Source organism: Haliotis asinina, chromosome 10, assembly GCF_037392515.1.
Source record: "Haliotis asinina isolate JCU_RB_2024 chromosome 10, JCU_Hal_asi_v2, whole genome shotgun sequence".
NCBI lineage: Eukaryota > Metazoa > Mollusca > Gastropoda > Lepetellida > Haliotidae > Haliotis > Haliotis asinina.
In genome coordinates this window covers 7,069,475-7,091,448 of record NC_090289.1, presented here as the reverse complement: position 1 = coordinate 7,091,448, position 21,974 = coordinate 7,069,475, and the positions used below count along the sequence as shown (strand labels likewise).

At 39.6% G+C, this 21,974-nt stretch overlaps 1 protein-coding gene across 2 annotated transcripts; it reads left to right on the top strand.

Moving 5' to 3' along the window:
- Nucleotides 1-268: 268 nt before the first annotated feature.
- On the top strand, nt 269-13,319 carry LOC137298157 (serine-rich adhesin for platelets-like). 2 transcript variants are annotated; one of them, XM_067830293.1, is made up of 3 exons: nt 269-697; nt 2,010-2,084; nt 7,763-13,319. In XM_067830293.1, exon 3 carries the CDS (start codon nt 7,860-7,862, stop codon nt 11,505-11,507), a length of 3,648 nt encoding a protein of 1,215 aa, XP_067686394.1. In that variant the 5' UTR covers nt 269-697; nt 2,010-2,084; nt 7,763-7,859; the 3' UTR covers nt 11,508-13,319. The 2 variants fall into 2 exon arrangements, with proteins under 2 accessions (XP_067686394.1, XP_067686393.1); XM_067830292.1 differs by lacking the exon at nt 2,010-2,084 and having other exon boundaries at nt 599-697.
- Nucleotides 13,320-21,974: the final 8,655 nt, after the last annotated feature.

Below are 21,974 nucleotides of genomic sequence, written 5' to 3'. Positions count from 1 at the left end.
GAAGACCTTGTAAGTGTGAATAAAATGACATTTTGCTGAATACTGTGTGAGTGACGCAAGGTCTCTTCGGGGTATGAGGGTGTCTGACGTTGATTACTTTGGTTCATACCCTTGAGCACTGGTACATTGCTAACAGTTCCAAAAATATATTGGACCAAACGGGATTCGAACCTGTTGTAGGTTTCTGACGCGCCCAAGGGACGTGATTGCTATATCCTGAATAAAATCGCACCTACATAACTGGCTCGGTCAGTGGTGAATACAGTTTATATATCAGTTTCAGCGGATACCACATGACTCGGCATGCTGACTATTATTCTCATATTACTAAACGTCAAAAGGCGTTGGAAATGTGTCTGGAGTTTGTCTGCACCTGCCTGAGAGCTAAGCAGACAATATGAAGTTTGAACTTGCGAAACGGCGTTTAAAATGGGAAAGTTTCAACCGAGCATCCAAGATGTTATCTACAGCTAAACGGTAAACCGTTCTCATTGAGGGTACATACTGGCGCATACTGTAACATTCGCACCACACTAGCGGCGCTCGCGAGTTAAGGTGAAAGGTCGTGTTGCATCTGCTGCCAACACTCTGGTTCTATATATAGCACCAGTATGTCTGCCTGTACTTGGGCTCGGATGACAGGGAAGGCTTGGCAGAACAGGGCCAAATTCCTCGCAGGAAAAGATTTCGCTGAATGGTAAGGCATAGATTTTACGCTATCTGTTCGTTAAGGTCATTCATTACGTACTGGTCAGTCAGCCATATTGAAGGTAAACTTGCGCCGATACCATGGAACTATGTCTTGTGTCTAACGTCGCTGACCGTTTTCACCAGAATACGGATAGTGCTGTGCATAAACAGCGGAGATAAGTAAGTAATGGCGGACGAAGAGGGGGCTGCTTGGTTGTGCAAGCTGTTGACGTGAGAGTATGTTTCATCCAGTATCTACCCTGAGCCACTTTGTCCACGCATCTCAAACATATAGTTAACCAAAATGTTTGTAACTATCAGATGTTTTGTATTCTAAACAGGTAGCAACAATTTGTTGTCTAAATTATGCTTATGCATGTTTACCAGAAAGTATGATTTACCTTGAGCTATTTATATATCAGGCTACTTTTTATGTATCAGACAAGAGCTATACTCTTACTGCCGTAAGCCCCCAACACAACCAGGTTGTTATTGGCCCTCTGCTTATGGCTCGTACAACATGTTGTGTATAATGTTCGACGATGCATTAGTAACACGAATTGATATGCGAATAACATAGTTATAAAAGTACCATACACAGATTGCCGTAAGTACGTCTTTGGCACTAAAGGAAAACAGCCAGAATACGAATTCTGATTCTTTTGCCAAAATATTACAAGCATGAGTTATGGTACCAGTAACGTAGTGGAGTTGAAGGCTTAGTTCCCGAACAAGAAGGGGAGAATATACTATCTTTGGGATGTTATGCCAGTCGTTGTTTTATGTAATATATAAGAAACTAGTGTTAGCACAGAAGAAACATTTCTCTGGATGGTGATAGATGCCAGGACCATCAGATGTGAGTCGAACACGCACCTGTTGATGTCAGCCATAACGGCTGCATTTTGAACTTTCACATTTTCCAGATAATAACATTAAGTTATTCAGATTTCACAGGACAGAATAGGTCATATTGGCATGTCATACTGACACAAGTATTCATATCGCGATGTCAGCTACTCCACAATGTCGAGCAGAAATACGCTCGTAAACGTCATTATAACGACCACTTTGTCCTTGATCTTAGCGAACATCCTGCCCGCCAACTGTAGCAGTAATTGTTCCTAGAGCAATTGGAAGCCCCCTGACTGCTGCACAACCCAGGTCTATTCATGTCCCATTTGATCAATGTAGGTCAGGATGTTTTGATTTGGTATCTGAACTCATCGCGAGTTTAATTTATGCATTATGAAGAAACCCCGAAAAAATCCAAACGAATTAACGACAATCTTGTATGCACCTATTATATATCATTTCAGATGTGATCAGTTTGTTACTGCAATAATGGTATATGATATCGTCATCAATGAACGGAAATTGGTTCGCAGCATAATGTAAGTATTACGCATTAACATAGTGGGGAAGGCCAGTAAATAAGTCTCGATACCGACCGAAACAGGTTAAAACTGAAAACTACATGAATATACCACTGACAATGACACCCTGAGTTCACAAAACGTGCCTTGGTATGTTACAAAACTGATAGGCAAGTACAGAGAATCGTTTCCCTATACATGTGCCCCTTAAATAAACACGTTATGTCAAAGAGAGTAAGATTTAACTGTGGATGAAGTCTCACTAGATGGTTGAAAACTTTGACCGCCCTCTACGGTGAATAGTACACACACACTCTCTCTCTCACTCGCTCTCTCTCTCTCTCTCTCTCTCTCTCACTCACACACATACACATTCTATTCGTGCGCACGAACGCGCTCACACAAACACACACTCTAAGGAGATGAATGATAATATCGAATGTAATTCCGAAACACTGAGATATAGTATTTTAAGTCCATTAATTCCCAATGCATGGGAATGATTATATTCTTGAGATGCTGAGTCTTTTACTGACAAAAGCAAAACTGTTTTTTTTCGGAAATGTGAGTGGCTTGGCGCTCTTCAAGGGGCATTATACAATTGTTATTGGTGGGAGCTGAAATAAGAGAAACAAGAACTGGTTATATGTATATATTAAATATAATACATTTAACTCGGGTATTACAGCCATGTTTGATAGTTAAATCATATTTTTATAGCCTGGTGAAAGGTTGTCTTAATGATAAAGTTTCTAATTTGGGGGTCAAATCCAGTGTTCTAGTTTTTATTCTCTTTCCATCGTCGGTTTAGAATATGGACGTATTGCGTAGCTTGTTCGAGGTATAGGCGAAGATAGTTGTAATCCTACCTTGGAACATATTTAGCCAAGTATGTAATAATTAGTGGTGATCTCCGTTCTCTTCCAAGATAGTGTTCCATGTTGCATAACTCCCTTGCCATGAGAGACCAAAACAACATGTGTTAGTAATACAGCAACAGGTTACTTGCAGTGTCTATGTGTGCGGTTATTACGTAGGTAGAGAATATATTACTGTTATATGTACACTCTTTACCTGCCAAACCTGTCAGTTATCATGTTTTCTTGAAGTTCCTTTCTGTATAGCAGTGTGTTACAAGCCCAAACTACATAGTCTCGTATTTGCGCCAAGGAAACCACAGTTCTTCTTGTCAAAATCTTGTACACGTGTAGTGTTCCAGCTGATTGTAGGTGCATTGCTATGACGACGTGACATGTCTGTTGCCTGGCTGTACATGTTGCAGTCTGTATTGTATTAAGGTCACATTGGTGCTGCCGTATTTCGGAAGTCAGACAGTTGACAGACTTTGTTTATCAGCGTTGCATTTTCAAGGTCACTCGTTTATTGGTGTCTGTGTTCTACTGCCGAGGTCAGCTGTCCACAGAGTTAAAACTACTGAGGTCAGTTTGTGATGTACTTTTGTGGTTACGCTGTTGCCAGGAACAGACTTTGTGGTTCTTAGATGTCAAATTGTTGACACGGTTAGTCTGTGTCTTTCTGCCGAGGTAACACTGTTGACAGGGTTGGTTTCTGTCGTACTTCCGACTTTACGCTGTTGGCCAGCTTAGTCTGTGTTTTACCAATTATGTCACCATGTTGACAGTGTAGTATGTGTTAACCGTTGTACTTCCGCAGATACATTGTCGACGTGAATAATCTTGTCGTACTTCCGACGTGATACTATTGACCAGGCTAGTCATTGTCATACCTCCGACGTTACACTATTGACCAGGCTAGTCATTGTCATACCTCCGACGTTATACTATTGACCAGGCTAGTCATTGTCATACCTCCGACGTTATACTATTGACCAGGCTAGTCAGTGTCATACTTCGGACGTTACACTGTTCACCAGGCTAGTCTCTACCGACGTTACACTGATCACCGGTTTAGCCTGTTTTGCCAATGAGGACACAATGTTGACAGGGATAGCGTAATATTATTCTACTTCCGAAGGTGCATTGATGATGTGAATAGTCTTGTACTTCCGAGGTTACAGTGGTGACAGAGTATTCTTGTTGTACTTCCGAGGTTACAGTGTTGACATGCATAGTATGTGTTGCGCTCATCCTGTTGTAAGTAGATGTCTGCCCTATATTTTCAACAACTAGAATTTGTATATTTTACATATTGTGTACATATTGGGATAGAATATTTGTATTGTATGCTGTAACAAATATAGTTATAATGAGGATAATGTTTGAATGTCAAAGATAAATACTTTCCGTCACAAGTGGATCAGTTTAAAGAGTAAGAAATAATTACCTACAATGATCAAGTTATGTCTGGGAAACGGGATACGCCCATCATCGTTGCTGAGCACCATCCTCATCCCATGTGTATCAACGTGGGAGCTGATTCGATCACCGCCTCTATGTTCCATTATGTTCGTCCCCGATTCATGCATCATTATAATTTCACCCGAGTGTATGGTTGTCTAGTATAAGAAGCCACTGTCTGCACCCGCAGACAGCTGACTGAAGAAAGCATACACACAGGTCTAAAGGTGGATAAAGATCATGTAAACAGGAACTGTTATCGATAATGGGGTTTCTGACATGATGTAAAATTATTTGGTTAAAATCCTATTTCAAATGCATACTTTTTTTGTTACTGTGTTCTGTATTCCGAACTCTACAGAATGTTTGGACTTGTTGATCTGTGTCCGGTTTAGTCCGATTTAATAAATAATTAATAATAATAAAAAGCAAGAACTGTTTACGTAATAATTTTACTAATATGTAGGAAGACATTTGATTGTTGTATAAATGCATTACGGAAAGCGGGAGTGGATCTACCATGACTTAGAGCCTCATGAGCGGAGTTATCGGAGACTAGCACACTGCTTGATGTTTATCCTGCTACACAGAAATGTCAGATACGTTGTGCGTCTTCAAGGATCTGTCTGTAAAGGTGAAATACTGGCTGCCTATCGTATGACCAGAGAGTAATGGGCGTGACAGGGGAAAGAGATACACAGATGCTTGCAGCTCAGGCCTATGAATACTCGATTGTTTTCAGTTGATTTTCCAGTGGCGGAGTGTACTGGTTAACACTGGTTTGATAAACACTCTTGTGGCTTTTACACCATGGAAACATGAGTTACTTCCTGGTATACACTGGCAACATACAAGTCCCAGGATAAGGTTTTGTATTGTTATCTTGGCAGTATTTGTTTAAGTAGTTTGAAGAATATGTCACTGTGTCTGGAGAGGACGTCTTTGCACAATATATACACTACATATGCAGATCTTGTGCATCTTAAACATGCACACTTGCAGTTATTGCAGCAAACGGTCCGTGAGCTTGTTGAAATGTTGTTCTATAAAGTGAGCTATTTATACCCCGACGTGCGTTTAGCGCGAAGCGGGGGATATAGACTTAGGCTTGGTCCGTCTGTCCGTATGTACACCCGTACGGACGAATTGGAATAACTTAAGAACCTTTGCCTGTTTGTTTTTTTAATATTTGGTACCTGAGTTCATAACAGTATAAGAAATGTCCCAGTCAGGTTTGGTGACCTTGACTTTAATTTCAAAATCACAAAGGGACTTTAAGGCTTTACCCATGCTAGCGAGATATCTCAAGAACCGTTCACTGGATTGTCTTCATATTCAACACCAAGCTTTATATAGAGACGGTGCAGGGCCCAATCGATTTGGGTGACCTTCACATAATGTTCAAGGGCACACCTCTATGTTAAGATTGTCAGCGAGGTGTCTCAAGAAACATTTTCTAGACAACCGGCCACTGGGCTTTCTTCATATTTGACGCCAGGTTCGTCTAAGGAATGGGCAGGGTCCAGTAAATGTTAGTGACCTTCACATAGTTTTCAAGGTTATGGCGACACTTAACCTGCATCTAAAGATTGTAAGGGCGATATCTCAAGAACCATTCTCTAGATTTCCTTCATATGTGACACCAAGTTTCATCTAGGAAAGGCGCAAGGTCCAATCGATTTGGGTGACCTTCACGTAATTTTCAAGGACAAAGCGACACTTTGAAGATTTCAACATGTTAAACTGCACATTAAGATTGTCAGTGAGAAATCTCAGGAACAGTACACTGGATTTTCAAGATTTCCATTGAGTGTCTTTCAATAAGCAGTTTCTTTATTACTATTCTTGCATATTTCATACACTATGACGTTCATGTGATAAAATGTTTGTGCGTTTGAACAACTGCAGAGCAAGGTATCAAGGTGGGTTGTCTGGTCATGTATTTGTTGATATCTAACTTCATCTTAACTTACGACCTTCACCTTCATTCCTTTTTAAGATTGATTTGATAATTTGCATTGGAGGATTATGTCGCCTTAGTGACAATGTTATAGCTGCACATCAGTAATGGTTTGAGGAACAATGGTCATACTGTCGTTCTATATTACATACTGTACTGCTATATTACATACTGTAGCCCCATATTTCATACCGGAGTCTTATATTACATAATGTAGTCCTGTATTACATACAGTACTCATATATTACATACTGTAGGTATTTATTGCATACTGTACTCCAATATTACATACTCTAGTCCGATATTACCTACTGTACTCCAATATTACACATTGTAATCCTATATTACATACTGTGCTGACTTATTACATACAGACCTGCCAACTCTCACGCCTTTGGCTGTCACGGTAGAAAGTGATAATCTCACGCTTTTAAAAAAAATAACGTAAATTCTTTTTTAGTGAACCTGTTTAGCATGTATACTGTGGAATGATGTGTATACATACACCTTGGTTTGTGGTGAATGACAACAATGATTGCACTGGAAGATAGTTGACAATATTTGCCAACTGTATTTTTATTTGTTTTTAGTGAACCAATTTATAGACTGACAGTTACAGACACTGACAGTTAACCTGGATACTGTGGATACCTATTGAAAAAGGATATTGTATTTACCAGCATTTATGTTCTTATTTTTCCTCAGCATGGCAATTTTAAAGGATTTTTTGTGTGTTAAAAACACTACTTTTCTTCAGCTTTAGGGGGGCTTCGCCGCCCTGGACCCGGCCGGGGCCTTCCGCCCCTAAACCCGGGCTTCAAAAGCTTTTTTTCTTTGGGGGAGTGGAAGCTCTGTACATATTGTAGCCCTATATTACGTACTGCACTCCTATATTGCGTGCTGTAATTTTTGTATTACATAATGTAATCACTTATTCCATACTGTATGTTTTCATAGCACACTGTTTTGACATGTTACGTACTGTACTCATATATTATATACTGTACTCATATATTACGTAATGTAGTCACATACTGTAGTCGTAACTTACGTACAAGGCACACATTGTTACACTCAGTTGCACATTGTTTTACAATGGTTTATATCATAATTTAAACTTTTAAGATACATGGTAGGTCTGCAGTAGTTTTACGTCATATGGTTATATATGTACATCAGGTATCGGCTCCTTAAATGTAAACTCTGTGCCTGTGCACTACAACTGAAAAGGAACAATTTTTCAAATCTCATGTCGTTAAATAGCATTATTAACAAATATGGAATTTGAACCAACCATGAACCATAATATACTACAAAAAAGTGTATGGGAACATCCTAAAATTTTACAGTCATATATAACCTTAAACGTGCTGATGTAATTTATACTCTAAGGTAATTGCAATTTTGTTGTTTTGCAGGATCTGAATTTGGCCCTGTTTTCTCCAAGACGAAACCTTTCATCATGGCGCATGTGCTTCAACTTCTGTCCAGGGAGAGGCGAAGCAAACCAAGCTTATGAGTGACGAGAGTGACGGCAGCGTCGACACTGTCATTTCCGCTCTTGATTCCCGTCTTTTGCAGTCCCTATCTGCTTCCGACTCTCCTGAAGACATCCTTCCCGAGACCCCCACTTCTGACAGTGGCAATACCCAGCAATTAAACGCCATGGGTAATCGTCATGGTGGAGACAAAAAGAAGAAGAAAGAAGAAGACAAGCATACAGAAAAACCTGAGGACAAACCCAGGCGAAAAGGGAAGAGGTCCAAAGGTAAATCAAAGAGACATTCACAACATGTTGAAGGAGAGGGTTCTTCGGGACATGGTCGAGGTGCCTGCGCCTCTCCTTCCAGTTCAAGTTCAAAAGCCAAATCTAAGAGACCTGATGTTTTGGCCGACTTGGGAACCCAGGCTCCTGGATCACCTCTGGGAAGTCCGGGAAGTTCCCAAGGCACATGGTCTCATGATGACGAATCGGATGTGAGTACAGTTGGGTACAGTACCCCTCTTTTATCAACTCCTCAAGTCCAGCGATATGTTTTACCAAAGTCCCCGGTCCAGACCTCTACTGAGAGGCTGGAGGAACTTGGTCGGTCAATAGAGAGAACTATTATAGACAATCTGTCTGACAGACCTTCTGGGGAGGAAGGTGCTGCTGCTTTTACCTCTCCACCATCTACAACATCTACAACTGAAAGCAAAGGAAAACGAAACGTTAAGAAAAAGAGGGCACTAGGCCAGGCTGTTCTGGACAGTGACAGCTTCACTTTACCACTTCAGGATATCAAACATGATAAGGCAGCTACAGTCTCACCTCAAGCAAAGAGGTTAAATGTTGGCAGCGAAAAAATATCTCTCCGTGCTTCTCAAGAATGCCCTGTGTCACCATGGCTGCGGGATGATGACACGCCTATCGATGAGGAGCAGATGGATGAAATGTTTATCAGCTGCATTGACCTGTCTTATAACCTCGCTGACATTTGTTCTGAGAAGGAGTTTACAGAATATGGCTCACTCGAATCAAGAAAGCAGACAAAAGCTGATTCATCTCGATCGAAAGAAACATCATTGTCACCACGAATTGCCAGGAAAATAATACAATCCAACTCGTCACCCTTACCAAAACGCGTTGTATCCAAGATAAAAGCCGCCGATTCGAGGGACACTCCCCCCAAGTCTGATTCGTCCACTTCCACTCTTGCAGAAACTGGGCTTGATACTCGAGAAGAGGCTAGGAGTATGGATTGCCTAGAGTCTACAGTTATTTCTGGGAATGGCACAGACAATCTTAAACAAAGCGCCATTGTTGAAGCTGATACACACGAACATTCTGTGACGACATCACTTGTCATTAACAGCGGATCAGGTGCTAAAGCTAAAGACGCACAAATAACAAAGAAATCTGCAAAATCGAAAAAGAAATCGAAAAACAAAAAGAATAAAGACAGTGACACAAGTGTAACTGACATTCCTTTAATAAAAGAATCTTCAGATTCAACAGGAGTGAGTTCCGGAGAAAAGGGAAATATAGAATCACCTTCTGAAAGCCCGGGACATACTACAATCACAGTGAATGATAATTTAGAAGTAAGTGCAGAAAGTACATTTTCCAAAGCAACTGACAAAAGTGATACAAAACAGTCAGTGGCAGACAGTCTTCTCGATCAAACGTCAACATGTATGAATTCTGAGAAAACACTGAAAGATCAAAGTCAAATTTCTGAACCTTTATTCGACATGTCTAAATATTCCATCACAAAAAAGGAAGAACAAGTTCAATATAACAGAAGCAATACTGAGATTGCGAAGGAATATATTACTGACGAATCAAACACCATGTCTCCAGAACTAGCCATTTCTGACGTTAGTTCTGACGTTATAAGATCAATCTCAAATAGTAAAGGTGCAAATGAGATTGAAAACGGTCAATCTCTCAAAGACACCAGTGAAAGTGCAACTGGAGAAAGTGTAACAAGTGATGGAAAGGTTGATGACACAACACAGGTAACACCTGAACGGAGTGATCACGCAGGCGAAAACCTTTCTCCTCCAGAACCTTCATCGCCTAAACATGTACCTCCCCCAAGTCCTTCAGCTATGGATGCACTTGCTGAAGTGGATGAGGAGGACGAAGAGGCACTGGACTCATTGGAACAAAGGACGCAACTAAACGAGGTCCAACTCTTTGGTGAAACAGTTTTTAAACGACTTTCAAGTCTAGTGGAAAGTCAAAGTCAAGATGAAGACATAGATGACAGATTCAAAGATTTCTCAGATACTGTTGATCGCGAAGATGCAGATTCTAGACCAGTGAATTTAGGAACCATGAGTCTTGTTCTTGATGATATGGATGGATCTATAGGAACGAAGACGCCGGAGGTACCACTTGAACATGAGGTGCGACTGGAAACAAGTCCACCGAAAGAAATTGTTGAAGAAACTCTCTCACCTGCTACAGTGAAGATTGTTGAGAGATCAGTTGTGTCTATACCTGCTGAGACAATTGAGGAAGCTTCACCAATTTCCATGAAGAAAGTTGATGAATCCTACACAGAAGACAATGATGGATATATCATTGATGACGGCACCTTAAAATCAAAGAAGAGGAGGAAAACAGGCAAAAAGAAGAGTGGAAAAGATAAAAGCAAATCCAAAAATGATACACAGGGGAATGTAGTGAGGAAGCCAGAAATACCCGTTGAGTTAAAGCAAGTTGAAAACACCCATGATTCAGCAGCAAAGACTAAATCCGATGAAGGTCAAACTTTCAGTGAGACGTATGAATCAGAAAAGGAGAACAGTCCTCCAAAGAGGGAGTCTCAGCAAATCCAAGATGTTATTGAAGCCTATGGACTTGAAAATAGTGTTGGTGGCAGTGTGGATAAATTGTCCGATGACCATGGTAGGGAATTAGTTGATGACGACACATTGAAGGAGAGGGAGTACCTCTTGGCACGACCTCTCTATGAGAGCGACGATGACTCTGATGACAGTTGTGATAGCAGATCAAGATCTTCAGGAGATCCCAGCACTTCCAGTTTGGAGGTGTGTTCTCGACAAATTCCCGAAATCGAGGAAACCTTCAGTGAACTGTTATCTGTGAAGCATATTCTTGAGGACTTTGAAGACAGGACCCCTACCGAAGAAACATTACCTTCGTTTATAAGTTCGGAAGGACTGAGGTCGCCACCAGATTATTTCAACAGTCGGCGATCGAGGATGTCCCCAGCTATTACTGACAGGACAGAATCAGATTTAGACATATCAGAACAAAGAGATGACATCAGTACTGACAGCATGTACGCCGACGACGAGGATGATGGTGCGAGTGAGGTGTTATTCAGTCGTAGCTACAGTGAACCGGATGGCAATGAAGTCGTCGTCAGCTGCACCTTTTACAACACACAACATAACAACAACACCAACGACAGTGACGACTTTTGGGAGGATTACACGACAGCAGATGAGAGTTTCAAACAAATTGAGATATCAGCGGACGCGGCGTCGTCGACCTTCCAGAATGCACGAAAACAAATGCACGATATCCACCAACATCTGCAGGATCTTCGACGTCAAATGGAACATCTACAGGAGGAAGTGGAGCACGCCACCTTAACTCCCGAATATTCTATGGACTCTGAGGATAAAAGACCCATCACTGAATAACGTATTTGTTAAGGAATTGACTTTTAAATGAACTAGATTCTTATCGAATTCTACATTAAATGACATTATAATGAATATATGACAGATGTCCAAAGGAGTTATCAACAGTATATGGACCATGCAAATCAGGAGTTAGGTGAGGGAGAAAACGATTATGTATACTGTGAACCTCGTTAATACGGACCTCATTTATTCGAAATCACCTCCTTGCACATGATTACTCACACACATTCGAAGGGAGATTACTCCAAACAATCATATGTCATTTCGTTTCACTCGACTAAATGCGGTTCGGATTCACGGAATTTCACTGTGTATCTAAGTACGTAAGAAAAAGGTGCTGTTAATACAAAAATGCCATTAAATTACTTAACTATGCACGTGTAAATACGTGTACAGAGACAACCTGTATTCTCCTTAAACACTGGGAGGTGACTACTTTCTAACATGCGAGAAAGTGTGAACATCTATTATATGGTCCCAAGTCATCGGGAGTTAGTGTTATGTTTTAGAGTTCTTGATTACAGTTCATGCGTTGCCGACTATCCCAGTTACTTCTTCGTAAGACCTGGAAAAATGGCCCACTGCGTTCTTTTCACGTCGTAGTTCATTATAGTGCCATTCAACTACTGTTCCTTACGTAATTGGACAAGATTTGTAACTGCCGGTTACCATAGCAGTCTCGGCAGACACTAATTTTTCAATCAGCCAGGCTGGCCTGGAAATCGCTCATTAAATTCGTTACCATTCATTTCTGAATTACCACAAGCTACCATGACGTAAGTTCTTAACCCTTGTACACACACTGGATAAGGCGATAATTTAATAACTTCAAACCAACACCATAGGGCAGAATGTTTGCTCCTTGAACAGTTGATGTTCAAGTTGTAGTGAATATGTCGAGTTGAATTGACCACTATAAGCACAAACTCCACGTGCATTACCGTGTACCCTTGTTTATCGATAGTGGATTCTGCCGTCGCTCTCAGGACGCCTTCTGGCCAAAACACGATATCGACACAGATCTTTAAGTGTTTGGGGGTGAGGACGAGATTTTACGCTCGCTTCAAATATTAGTTATAGAGTTCACCGCAGTCACTCTGCATCATGGCATATCCACCTGCATATCCATCCGTGTACAATTTTACACCATTGTTCCGCTTCATGTCAGAGGGTTGAAATTACTTAAGAACATGGGTAAAAATGTAACACGTGAAGAGAGATCTGGAGAGCTCTTGGAGCGTTTTGTCGCGTTGTATGGTCAGAAATTACTTTTGCATAATTTTGGGATGATTCTGGACTCACCAGTAAATACTACGTATTTCAACGTCAAAGCCCAGTTTAGTTATCCTCGTTGACAGGTTTTTTTTGTTTGTTTTTTTTATTCAATTTCCGACATTAAAGGAGCAGCTTTGTTATCTGGATGACGAAAACCCGGCTCTTACAGAAAATCGCATGTATGTGACAAGTAATATTTTCTCAACAGAAATCAGAATGAATTTTAGTATTTCAGGAAAATAATATGCCATTTAAATTACTTAGTTTTGTTTGGTATAAGGACAATGTAGTTCAGATGACGATATGTGATCCTGTGGGTGGGCCGAAGAAGAAAAGCAAAGTTACGAGAACGTGTTGTGACGAGAGTGAAATTTGTACCTTTCACATTTAGCTCATTAAAGATTATTAATATGTGTACATTTTTAACTAGCTTGAGCATTATTAGACCTGGGGTTGGATTGTAATAAGTCGAACTTCTTTGTTTGCAACTCTAATATTTTGTCAACTATTGAATAAAACATATTTAAATATAAACACCTAAACTTTGTTACAATTATTATTTGACGTTATACACATGCTAACCGATGGACTTAATTTATGTTATCTGCTAATCATGTAAGATCGTGTATTGTGTTACCTGAAGTTTCGGTTCTAAACCGGTGAAGGTACTTTAGCTACACGCTATACGAGACCTAAAGTCAACACGCACTTCAGACTATTATTAGTCGTGTCACAGTTATAAATTATTTGATTGGAAGACCAATTCATCTAAATAACACTTGAATTGTAATAGTGGTGAAATGAATCTTGGAAGGTTTTGTGACAAATGCTTTGTCGTTCAATAAATAAAATACACACCTACAGGTAAACATAGGTAAGCGAATGACTCAGCGTCTGGGCTACATGTTTCACCCTTCTTGTTCATACAGTTTGTTATGTTTTAAAAGGGATAAATATATTCTAGATCCACGAAGACCGCTCCACCTAAGTAAGCTCCTGCTAGGTATGGGTACAGGGGTAGGTTGTTAACTTGGGATCATAATGTCAGTTACCACAAGACATTATTATAAGCTAATATTTATAACATTTATAATAACATTTATAATGCTGACAATATAAGCATGTAGATATCACGTCCAACTGACACTGGCGTGTTTGTATCCGCTGGTGCTTGATGTTCATAACAGATAGTTGACTGCAACAGGGAATGGCGGTTTTTTGTTGTTTAACGCTGCACACAACAGGGTTCTACCTATGGGGCGCCGGTCTGTAAATAATCGAGTCCGGACTAGACAATCCAGTGATTATCAAGAGCATCGATCTACACAATTAGGATAAGATTGGACGTGTCAACACAATCTGCTGTCTGACTGGCCAAGCCATTTAGTCGTCTCTTTCGACATGCATGGACTACTGAGGACCAACTCTAACCGGGGATCTTCACGGCAATAAGTGTATTATAGCGTGATAACTGGATAACAGTGTGATTTTGCATCACTACTGAATTCCAGATTTTGTTGAGACCGTCGTGTAAGTGAGTGATGTATTCTAGTACCAACAATGCTATGGACACAAGAAAGGAACTTCATACACTGCACCCATGTAGGAACCCGTATGTTCGCTCTAAAAAACTGGGCAACTCCGGACCAGCCACTGAAACCTACAGGAGAAAGATTAACAACCTACTTGACACAGGTGGCCTACATTGCCTTTTATGTTACGGTTCTCAATACGAAATACAGTAAAACTTCTGCAGGAATTCTATAGCAAATTCATGATGATGAATATGCTGAATGAGGTCACTGGTCTCATAATGGAGCGATAGAATGAAGTCATCCCGGTTGACCGGTTACATTTCTATAGCTCTGTCTTAGTAATGTCAAGGTGAAGTCTCGCGTCGACGTGTTCCAGCCTCAGCAGGCCATCGTCCGTGGAGGTGAAAATGCGTTTTGTCGGGCTGTGTGTCACTGAACAGACCAGCGACCCATGGCATTTTAACTGAAAAGTGAAAGATACGTGGGTTGAAACCTTAAAAAGAAGGTCATTAAGTGCCGGCACACCAGTAGGAAAAACTCTGTATCCATGGTTATTGCTTCTAAAAGGTCGAGGTACCTTGTGTTACACCGTAATTGAACAATCGAAAGTTGTTTCGCACAGATAGTATTATCCTGGTTTACCACGACAGTAAACCTGAGACTGGCAACAAAGAAGTTGATAACAGGAACACAAAGACACATCGGGTCTCACTCTGCAAATGCATGATCTAAACTGTAGTAGGCTTACTGAGTTCTGTGGATTAACACTGACAGAAACCTTAATACTGACACGAGTAACATGAGTTCATGACAGTACCATCAAACATGGTAATTACACACACAAGAATTTATTTTACAATGCTAATTAGGTGTTACTCTCTTCCATCTCCTGTAATTCCCCCTCTCGATATTCGACCTAGACGACAGCGGACTGTGAATAGACGAACCTGCAATAGAGACACGTGTGGTTGATAGTATACATATAACGCCTGAAGAACTCAAGCTGCAAAGGCACTATGTTGCCCTGTCTCATGACCTTATCTATGGAGTGGTTTTGGGCGGCTATATAGCTAGTACTCTGAGCGAGTGATCACGTATAATCTGTAACTCCCACAGAGCCAAGTTCAAGGCCGGTCGGTCGGTTCCCTCATCCCGTACACCACAGCCCCCTGCTGTGGGTAGGAAAATCGATAAATTTGTGTACTATCCAACACCTCTATTATATAAGATGTAAACCCACTGAAAGTGCCGAACACAAATGATCGAAAACCGGACAATTACGCACAAATATATACTATATACGAAATCAATATATACTATATCAAAGGACTCATTGGTAGTAAACACCTTTGTCCATGTTTCCGACGTGTGTGGGAGGCATATACACATGCTTTCTCTTGGTGGGCATTTGTTGGGTTTCATTAAATCGCCAAAGAGTTGCTGAACCGGAAGTATACAAATTAGGTCGTCTGCGCAATCAAATTGGTTGAAACAATGACCACAAATGCACTAGCGAAAATCAAACGTCTTTGAACCAAGATGTCACGGTCTATTGTTTTATCTTGGTAAGAACAATTTTGAAAAACGAGTGAACATTATTGTAAAAGAAACACAAGTAATAAAAATCCATTCATTCGGCATAATGTGTTCGCCAATCAGATCGCCGGAGCTAGTGAAGTCAGGAGCTGACCACCAATTGTATTTTATTTCCGGCATAGCAACTCGGTCTTCTGCGATTTAATAAAAAAAAAAACAACAACAAATGCATTCCCACAGAAACCCTGTGTATATGCCTCCTATACACATCGGAAATATGAACAAAAGCTTTTGAAACTTGTGAGACCTTTAAAATGCAACATATTAATTGATGAGTCCGGAATTGTCCGGTTTTCAATCATGTCGCCGTATTTCTGTGATGCACCTTTACATTTATACTAAGGAAGCTGAATCTTAAACCGAGGCTCAGTTTATCGAATTTTAACCGCAGTGGGGGCCCCTGCCGTACACCAGTAACTGTGCATAGTTTGAGATCAATGGTGAAAATGCTTTTGATTTATGTGAGTAAAAACGCACACATAATTGTCAGCTGTTACTTTTTTAATTTCTTACATTAGTGATCCATTAAAAAGTACTAACTGTGAGATATTGATTTATGTAAATTTATATGCGGATCAGCACATAGAACTACATGCCCCACACTACTGATTAGGCGAAAACACATCTACATGTATACCAGTGATGTGTAACACACTAGTGGGAAAGTGTCCATTGTGATTACTTTTACCACTTATACAGTGGTAATTTATATGTTAGACACGTGTTCCATGCCCGAAGTTGTAAGATCAAGACTAGGATGCCAGGCACATAATATTACAAGATTATAAACATAAATGTTACGTGTATCCAAGATACCCAAAGACCGTCACACGTGAAACACACAGGTTGAAGACATGTCATATGACTACAAATTCTGTTGTTGATGACTTGTCATATGACTAAAATATTATGGTTGACGGCATGCCACATGATTAAAATACTATGGTTGACGGCATTTCATATGGCTGAATATACTATGGTTGGCTTCATGTCATATAACTAAAAATAATATGGTTGATGGCATGTCTTATGACTAAAAATAATATAGTTGACGGCATGCCCTTTTCTTGTAAGAACCAAACCATTCTGGTAGGACGATGGCAGTGAAAACAACAACAAATGAGCTTGTTCGTAATACAGTGTTCCCACGTAGAATTCCAAATGTTCTGAACGACTGTTGTGTTGTTTCACTTCATTCTTTAGGCGAAGTCTTTTGTTAAAGTTAGAAACTGAAACAAATTCCTGTTAAATAAAAACGCTGTTGAATCTCGATTAACGAAAATCACTATTAGTAAAAAGCTTGTGTTTCTTTGTAGTCTGACTCAACATAACACTTTCGATTTATATAAAACAATATTTTTAAAAAAAATAAGCAGCAAGGTGGTCTATAAACAAGGCTTTGTGAAGGATCTCTAGTTTCGTAACGCCCTTATCTAAAATGAATTGAGGAAACTATTCCCTACTAAAATGCACTTAATTACAAAATGAAATATATAAAACATTGTTATGATTTCCAAAGTCTGACAAAAGTATTCATTTAAAATTGGGATTCCATCCGTGAAATTGAAAGCCGCGGGGTAAAGAGACTTCTTCTTGCACCGAATGAAGGTGACAGATATTCAATGGTACATACCCACTCACTTCTCTGTAGATGATGAACATGATTTCAGTGTTAATAATGTAGTCAAGTTCTCGCGTACATCGCTGGTGATAGACAGATGAATAAGGAGGAGGAGGGGATGGGGGAGGGTATCGTTTTAGACTGTAGCTCACCCGAACATAATGACGAACTACCCAATGTGTTTGAATGGAGTGAGTGAGTGGAATGGTAACTTTTTAGCAACATCCCAGCACCATCACGGTAGTGGACACCAGAATAGAATTCGGCTTCACACATTGTGAATATACTATGAATGGTTTGAAGGCGTGAGATTGAATACCTTAAAAAGGTTACCAAGACAGTACCCCATATGTTCGATGTCTTAAGCACTGACAGATTTGATGATGAAAGTCGCTCCAACCTATGAGTCCACCTGTCGAGGTACTGACAGATATGAAAATGGATGTCAGCCTTTCTTGTTCGAGAGTGTATAACTATACTTCCCTAAATATTTTCTGTTTCTTTACAGTATTTGTGCGCGCAATGTATTGTTACGGTTAAGAATTTGCTGTGACAAACGATGTAATAAATCCCCTGAGAACCAGCAAAACAGAACAAAGACAAGTCTAAAACATTCATATATTGTATTATTAGCAAAAAGAGCAAGCTATACAAAGTCACAAGTCAATTTCACAATACCGATTTCAAACACGATACAAATGAGACAAAATCTAAGGCAATGGGTCACAAAATATAAGATAGCAAACTCACCAAAGTCTTAGTGCGAGAGAGAAATAGTTATGCAGAATGTAACACAGCGAGCGGTCTGACGGCGACTATGTAGATCAAACGTTGGCAGCAATTTATGATGCTACTTCAGTGATGTGTGTCCCCGTCCCATCACGGCAACTAGCCTTTATACATATACTCAGTCATTCCCCAAAAGTTCGGGTACATACGACCATCGCCAACACTGTAGTATGCTCTAGCAGTCTCCCGGAAGTAACAAACAGAAAACCGAGGGCAGATAATTTACGGAAAACATGCTGCCAAAATCCTAAAAATGCTGACCATCTATTATACGAAATGTGATCCATCATAATTATTATTCAAAACACTAAACGTTGTGACCCAATAATAATTATTACTTAATTAATAACAAAATATACACATCGTAATAATATTTTTCTGGAATTGTTTAAAGGCGCAATCGGCAATACTCCTCCTGTATAACTGCTGATGCAGAATGGAGAATGGTCGGAGAATAACACGACTAATCTTATACACACATTTGTGACGACACAGCCAACCAGGACTTTCTTATATGACTGTATTGTACACTGCCTGTCTGTCCATACGTATTATATTAATTTAAAGAATTCTAGCCTTGTCTTTACAACGCAAAGAAAAACATTTACAAACAGTAGATTAGTATATTCAGTAGGTTGGTCTCACACATTGCTTATAACGGCAGAAATGATAATATACTCGATTTGTATAGTTGAAATGCAAATACGTTTCAATATGCGTTATAATTAAATAAATATATGTTTCAGGGAAATATCTCATGGCACATCGTCCGATATGGGGTTTGTAATTTGGACGACAATGCTTACTCGACTTAAAGCCACGGTTGTTACAGGCATTGTAAATTCTTCAGTAGTGGATTGTGTTTGGAATACACCTATCTTTCTTAAGTTTGTTCGGTGTTCTAGAGGTGTGAGTACAAAGAGAACAAAGAAGAATGCTTTTAAGTGTCCGAAATAACATAATTATACATTCACACGATTTTGCCTTCATGATCATTATATTTATAACAATGTTTCACATGAAATCACGAATATACAAAGTTCTTTATCGTTTTGTGGAAGATATATTCTACACACGTCGGATTTTTGAGAGTTATTTTTAAATATGCTGAACGGCAAAAGAAACGCCACCTTCCAAAAACAAATGCCCAAATTTTGTTCTTACAAGGTGGTGTTTTTTTGTTATGATTGTACCTTTTTGTTAACATATTTTTAAATCTAAATTGACAGTTATTACAGTAATTGCTAACATCAGTGTGTGTGTTTTTAAAAAAACGTGAGTAAAATGTGTATTACAATCGTGAAAATGAAGATGCACGAGCATATGGTGAGAACCCCAACCTGAAATCAGTCTTGTTTTGACACATTTGCCATACCACGACTTACGGGAGATCAGATCCTAGGGACGACTGCAAGCTGATCAGACTGCACGGGGGATAGTCAATCATTTTAATGCTCATGTTAGGTCAATCTTTCGACTGCCGGGGTGGTATAAGGCAACTAATAACATCCAAGATCACCCATGCAGTTCTGATACAGTGCATGGACGTTTACCGGACGAAACCCCTTTTATCACAAACCATATGGTTGTCCTGTCCTCACCGATCGTTAGTGCCCAAACCGACTGCAACCGACTGCAACTAAGCATCAAGGCACAAGCGATGCGACACCGTCATCGATGTCCATGAAGACCATACACCATAATGACTTTGAGGTATCCCACTGATACCATTTCTGGTGATTTTGTTTGTGTGAATTTTAAATCTGATTCTGTGTGTTAACCATAATTGTCAAATTTGAACTCCGTTTTGTTGCTAATAAGAGAGAATTAAAGTATGTGCTTTAAGAAACCTCTATTGGTGTGGCGTTTCCTTTGTAGTTCAGTTTATTGCAATATTAATGATAAAATCTACTAGTTTTATATTTTCCCAGATATGTGTTGAGCTATACAAGTATACGCATATATCCCACATTCTAATGCAGTACCTCGAGTGAAAAGCGAAGCGAAAATAACAAATATGAAATATTTGAGTTTTGCCAACCGACTTTATCACAGTTTCTATTATGGCTATCTGTTGAGGTGTAAAGACGAAGCTCACTTTGAATATGTGACAACTGCATGTGACAGATGCACAGCAAGCTACGTGACTATTAGCGGCAATTTTCTGTATGACTGATTAACGACCATCGTCATACTCTTTTGTACATATGTTTGGTGGTAATTTTGTGTTACGGGATGACATATAATGAATAAAAAGACACAATCCAGTATGGCGGCAAAGGATAATTATGTTTATGAGAGTAGATCGCGACAGCAGTAATTTTCGAGACGAAAAAAAACCAAAGAGTATGTTCACATGATGGTTAAAGTGAGCCGTGGTTTCAGAGGAACCATTTTAAGACATCAGAGCCAGTGCTTTAATCCGTTTAACCTATGATCACCATTTATCTTTCAAAATTTGTTTTGTTTTTGATAGTCGTATGTGAAACAACATGGTTTAAAAACCCAGTGCTTAACTTCAAGAACATTGCGTGAATCGTCAGTGCGTAATGCTCTGTGCCTTGAGGAACATGAATCCTACTGTTTAGGCAACTGTACGTCTCGAGGTATGTAATAAATTCATATGGGACCAAATATAGCACTTTTGTCAATCATATCAATACTATATCCCCATGTTTATAGATCGACCACAGAAATGTCGACCGTGAATGAATCGCAAACTAAAGATATGACAATGCTTAGAATATTCTTATAATGTGTCATGAAATCATGTTTGGCTTTCGAAAAAATGGACCGTTTTGGTTGTCCCGAACCTTAGATAACGCGAACCTTTCCAAAGTCAACAATCGGCTTTCGAGTATGTTGTTCTTTTAGAAAATGTAAGTCCAATCGTTTTTTGTTAGTTTGTTTTCTTTGTTGTTTGTTTTGTTTTGGAGTTGTTTTTTGTTGTTGTTGTTGTTTGGGGTTTAGGGTTTTTTTGCAACAAGTGTTAGAATGTACTTGTATGTTACCATGCAGAGTAAATGTTCTGAAACCATTGTACTCACGTCACTGAAAGTATTTAATACATTTCACTCCCTGGTGTGTTTCCTATCTCTTTAATTTTGTTGAACTGGATCCAAAATAGCATCCATTCATTTTGTAAGTTCTGTGTGCTCAGCAGCGAAACACTGACATCGTTCATGCATTCCATCTAAATCATACATACTTCCCTAAATATGCCGACAATGACATCCTCATGTCAACTTTCATAATCTCTTAATCACCCATCGCAATTGAACAGATATACTTAAAAAAAACAGCAGACAGTAGGAACGCAACAATTTGAAAAGTAATACCGACAAGTATATTCTCACAATGTCGGGTACTGGGATGGCATACTCGCTCATTGTAACACAACAATTTCGTGATATGACACATGGAGATCGTCTCAGTGTTCAGTAGCAATGCAAAAGGCCTGTCAGCCCATTACTGGGGCGCAACAATTTCACGTTTGACTTAACATTAAATTTCTAAATACACTCCTTCCCAATTTTTATGGTCTTTGAAAACGCATTGACAATAAAGGTAGTGGACAGAATTCTTTCGGAGATAATGATACAAGTTTTAAATAAGAGGTCTTTTATTCATTCCTAGTACTCCATAGTG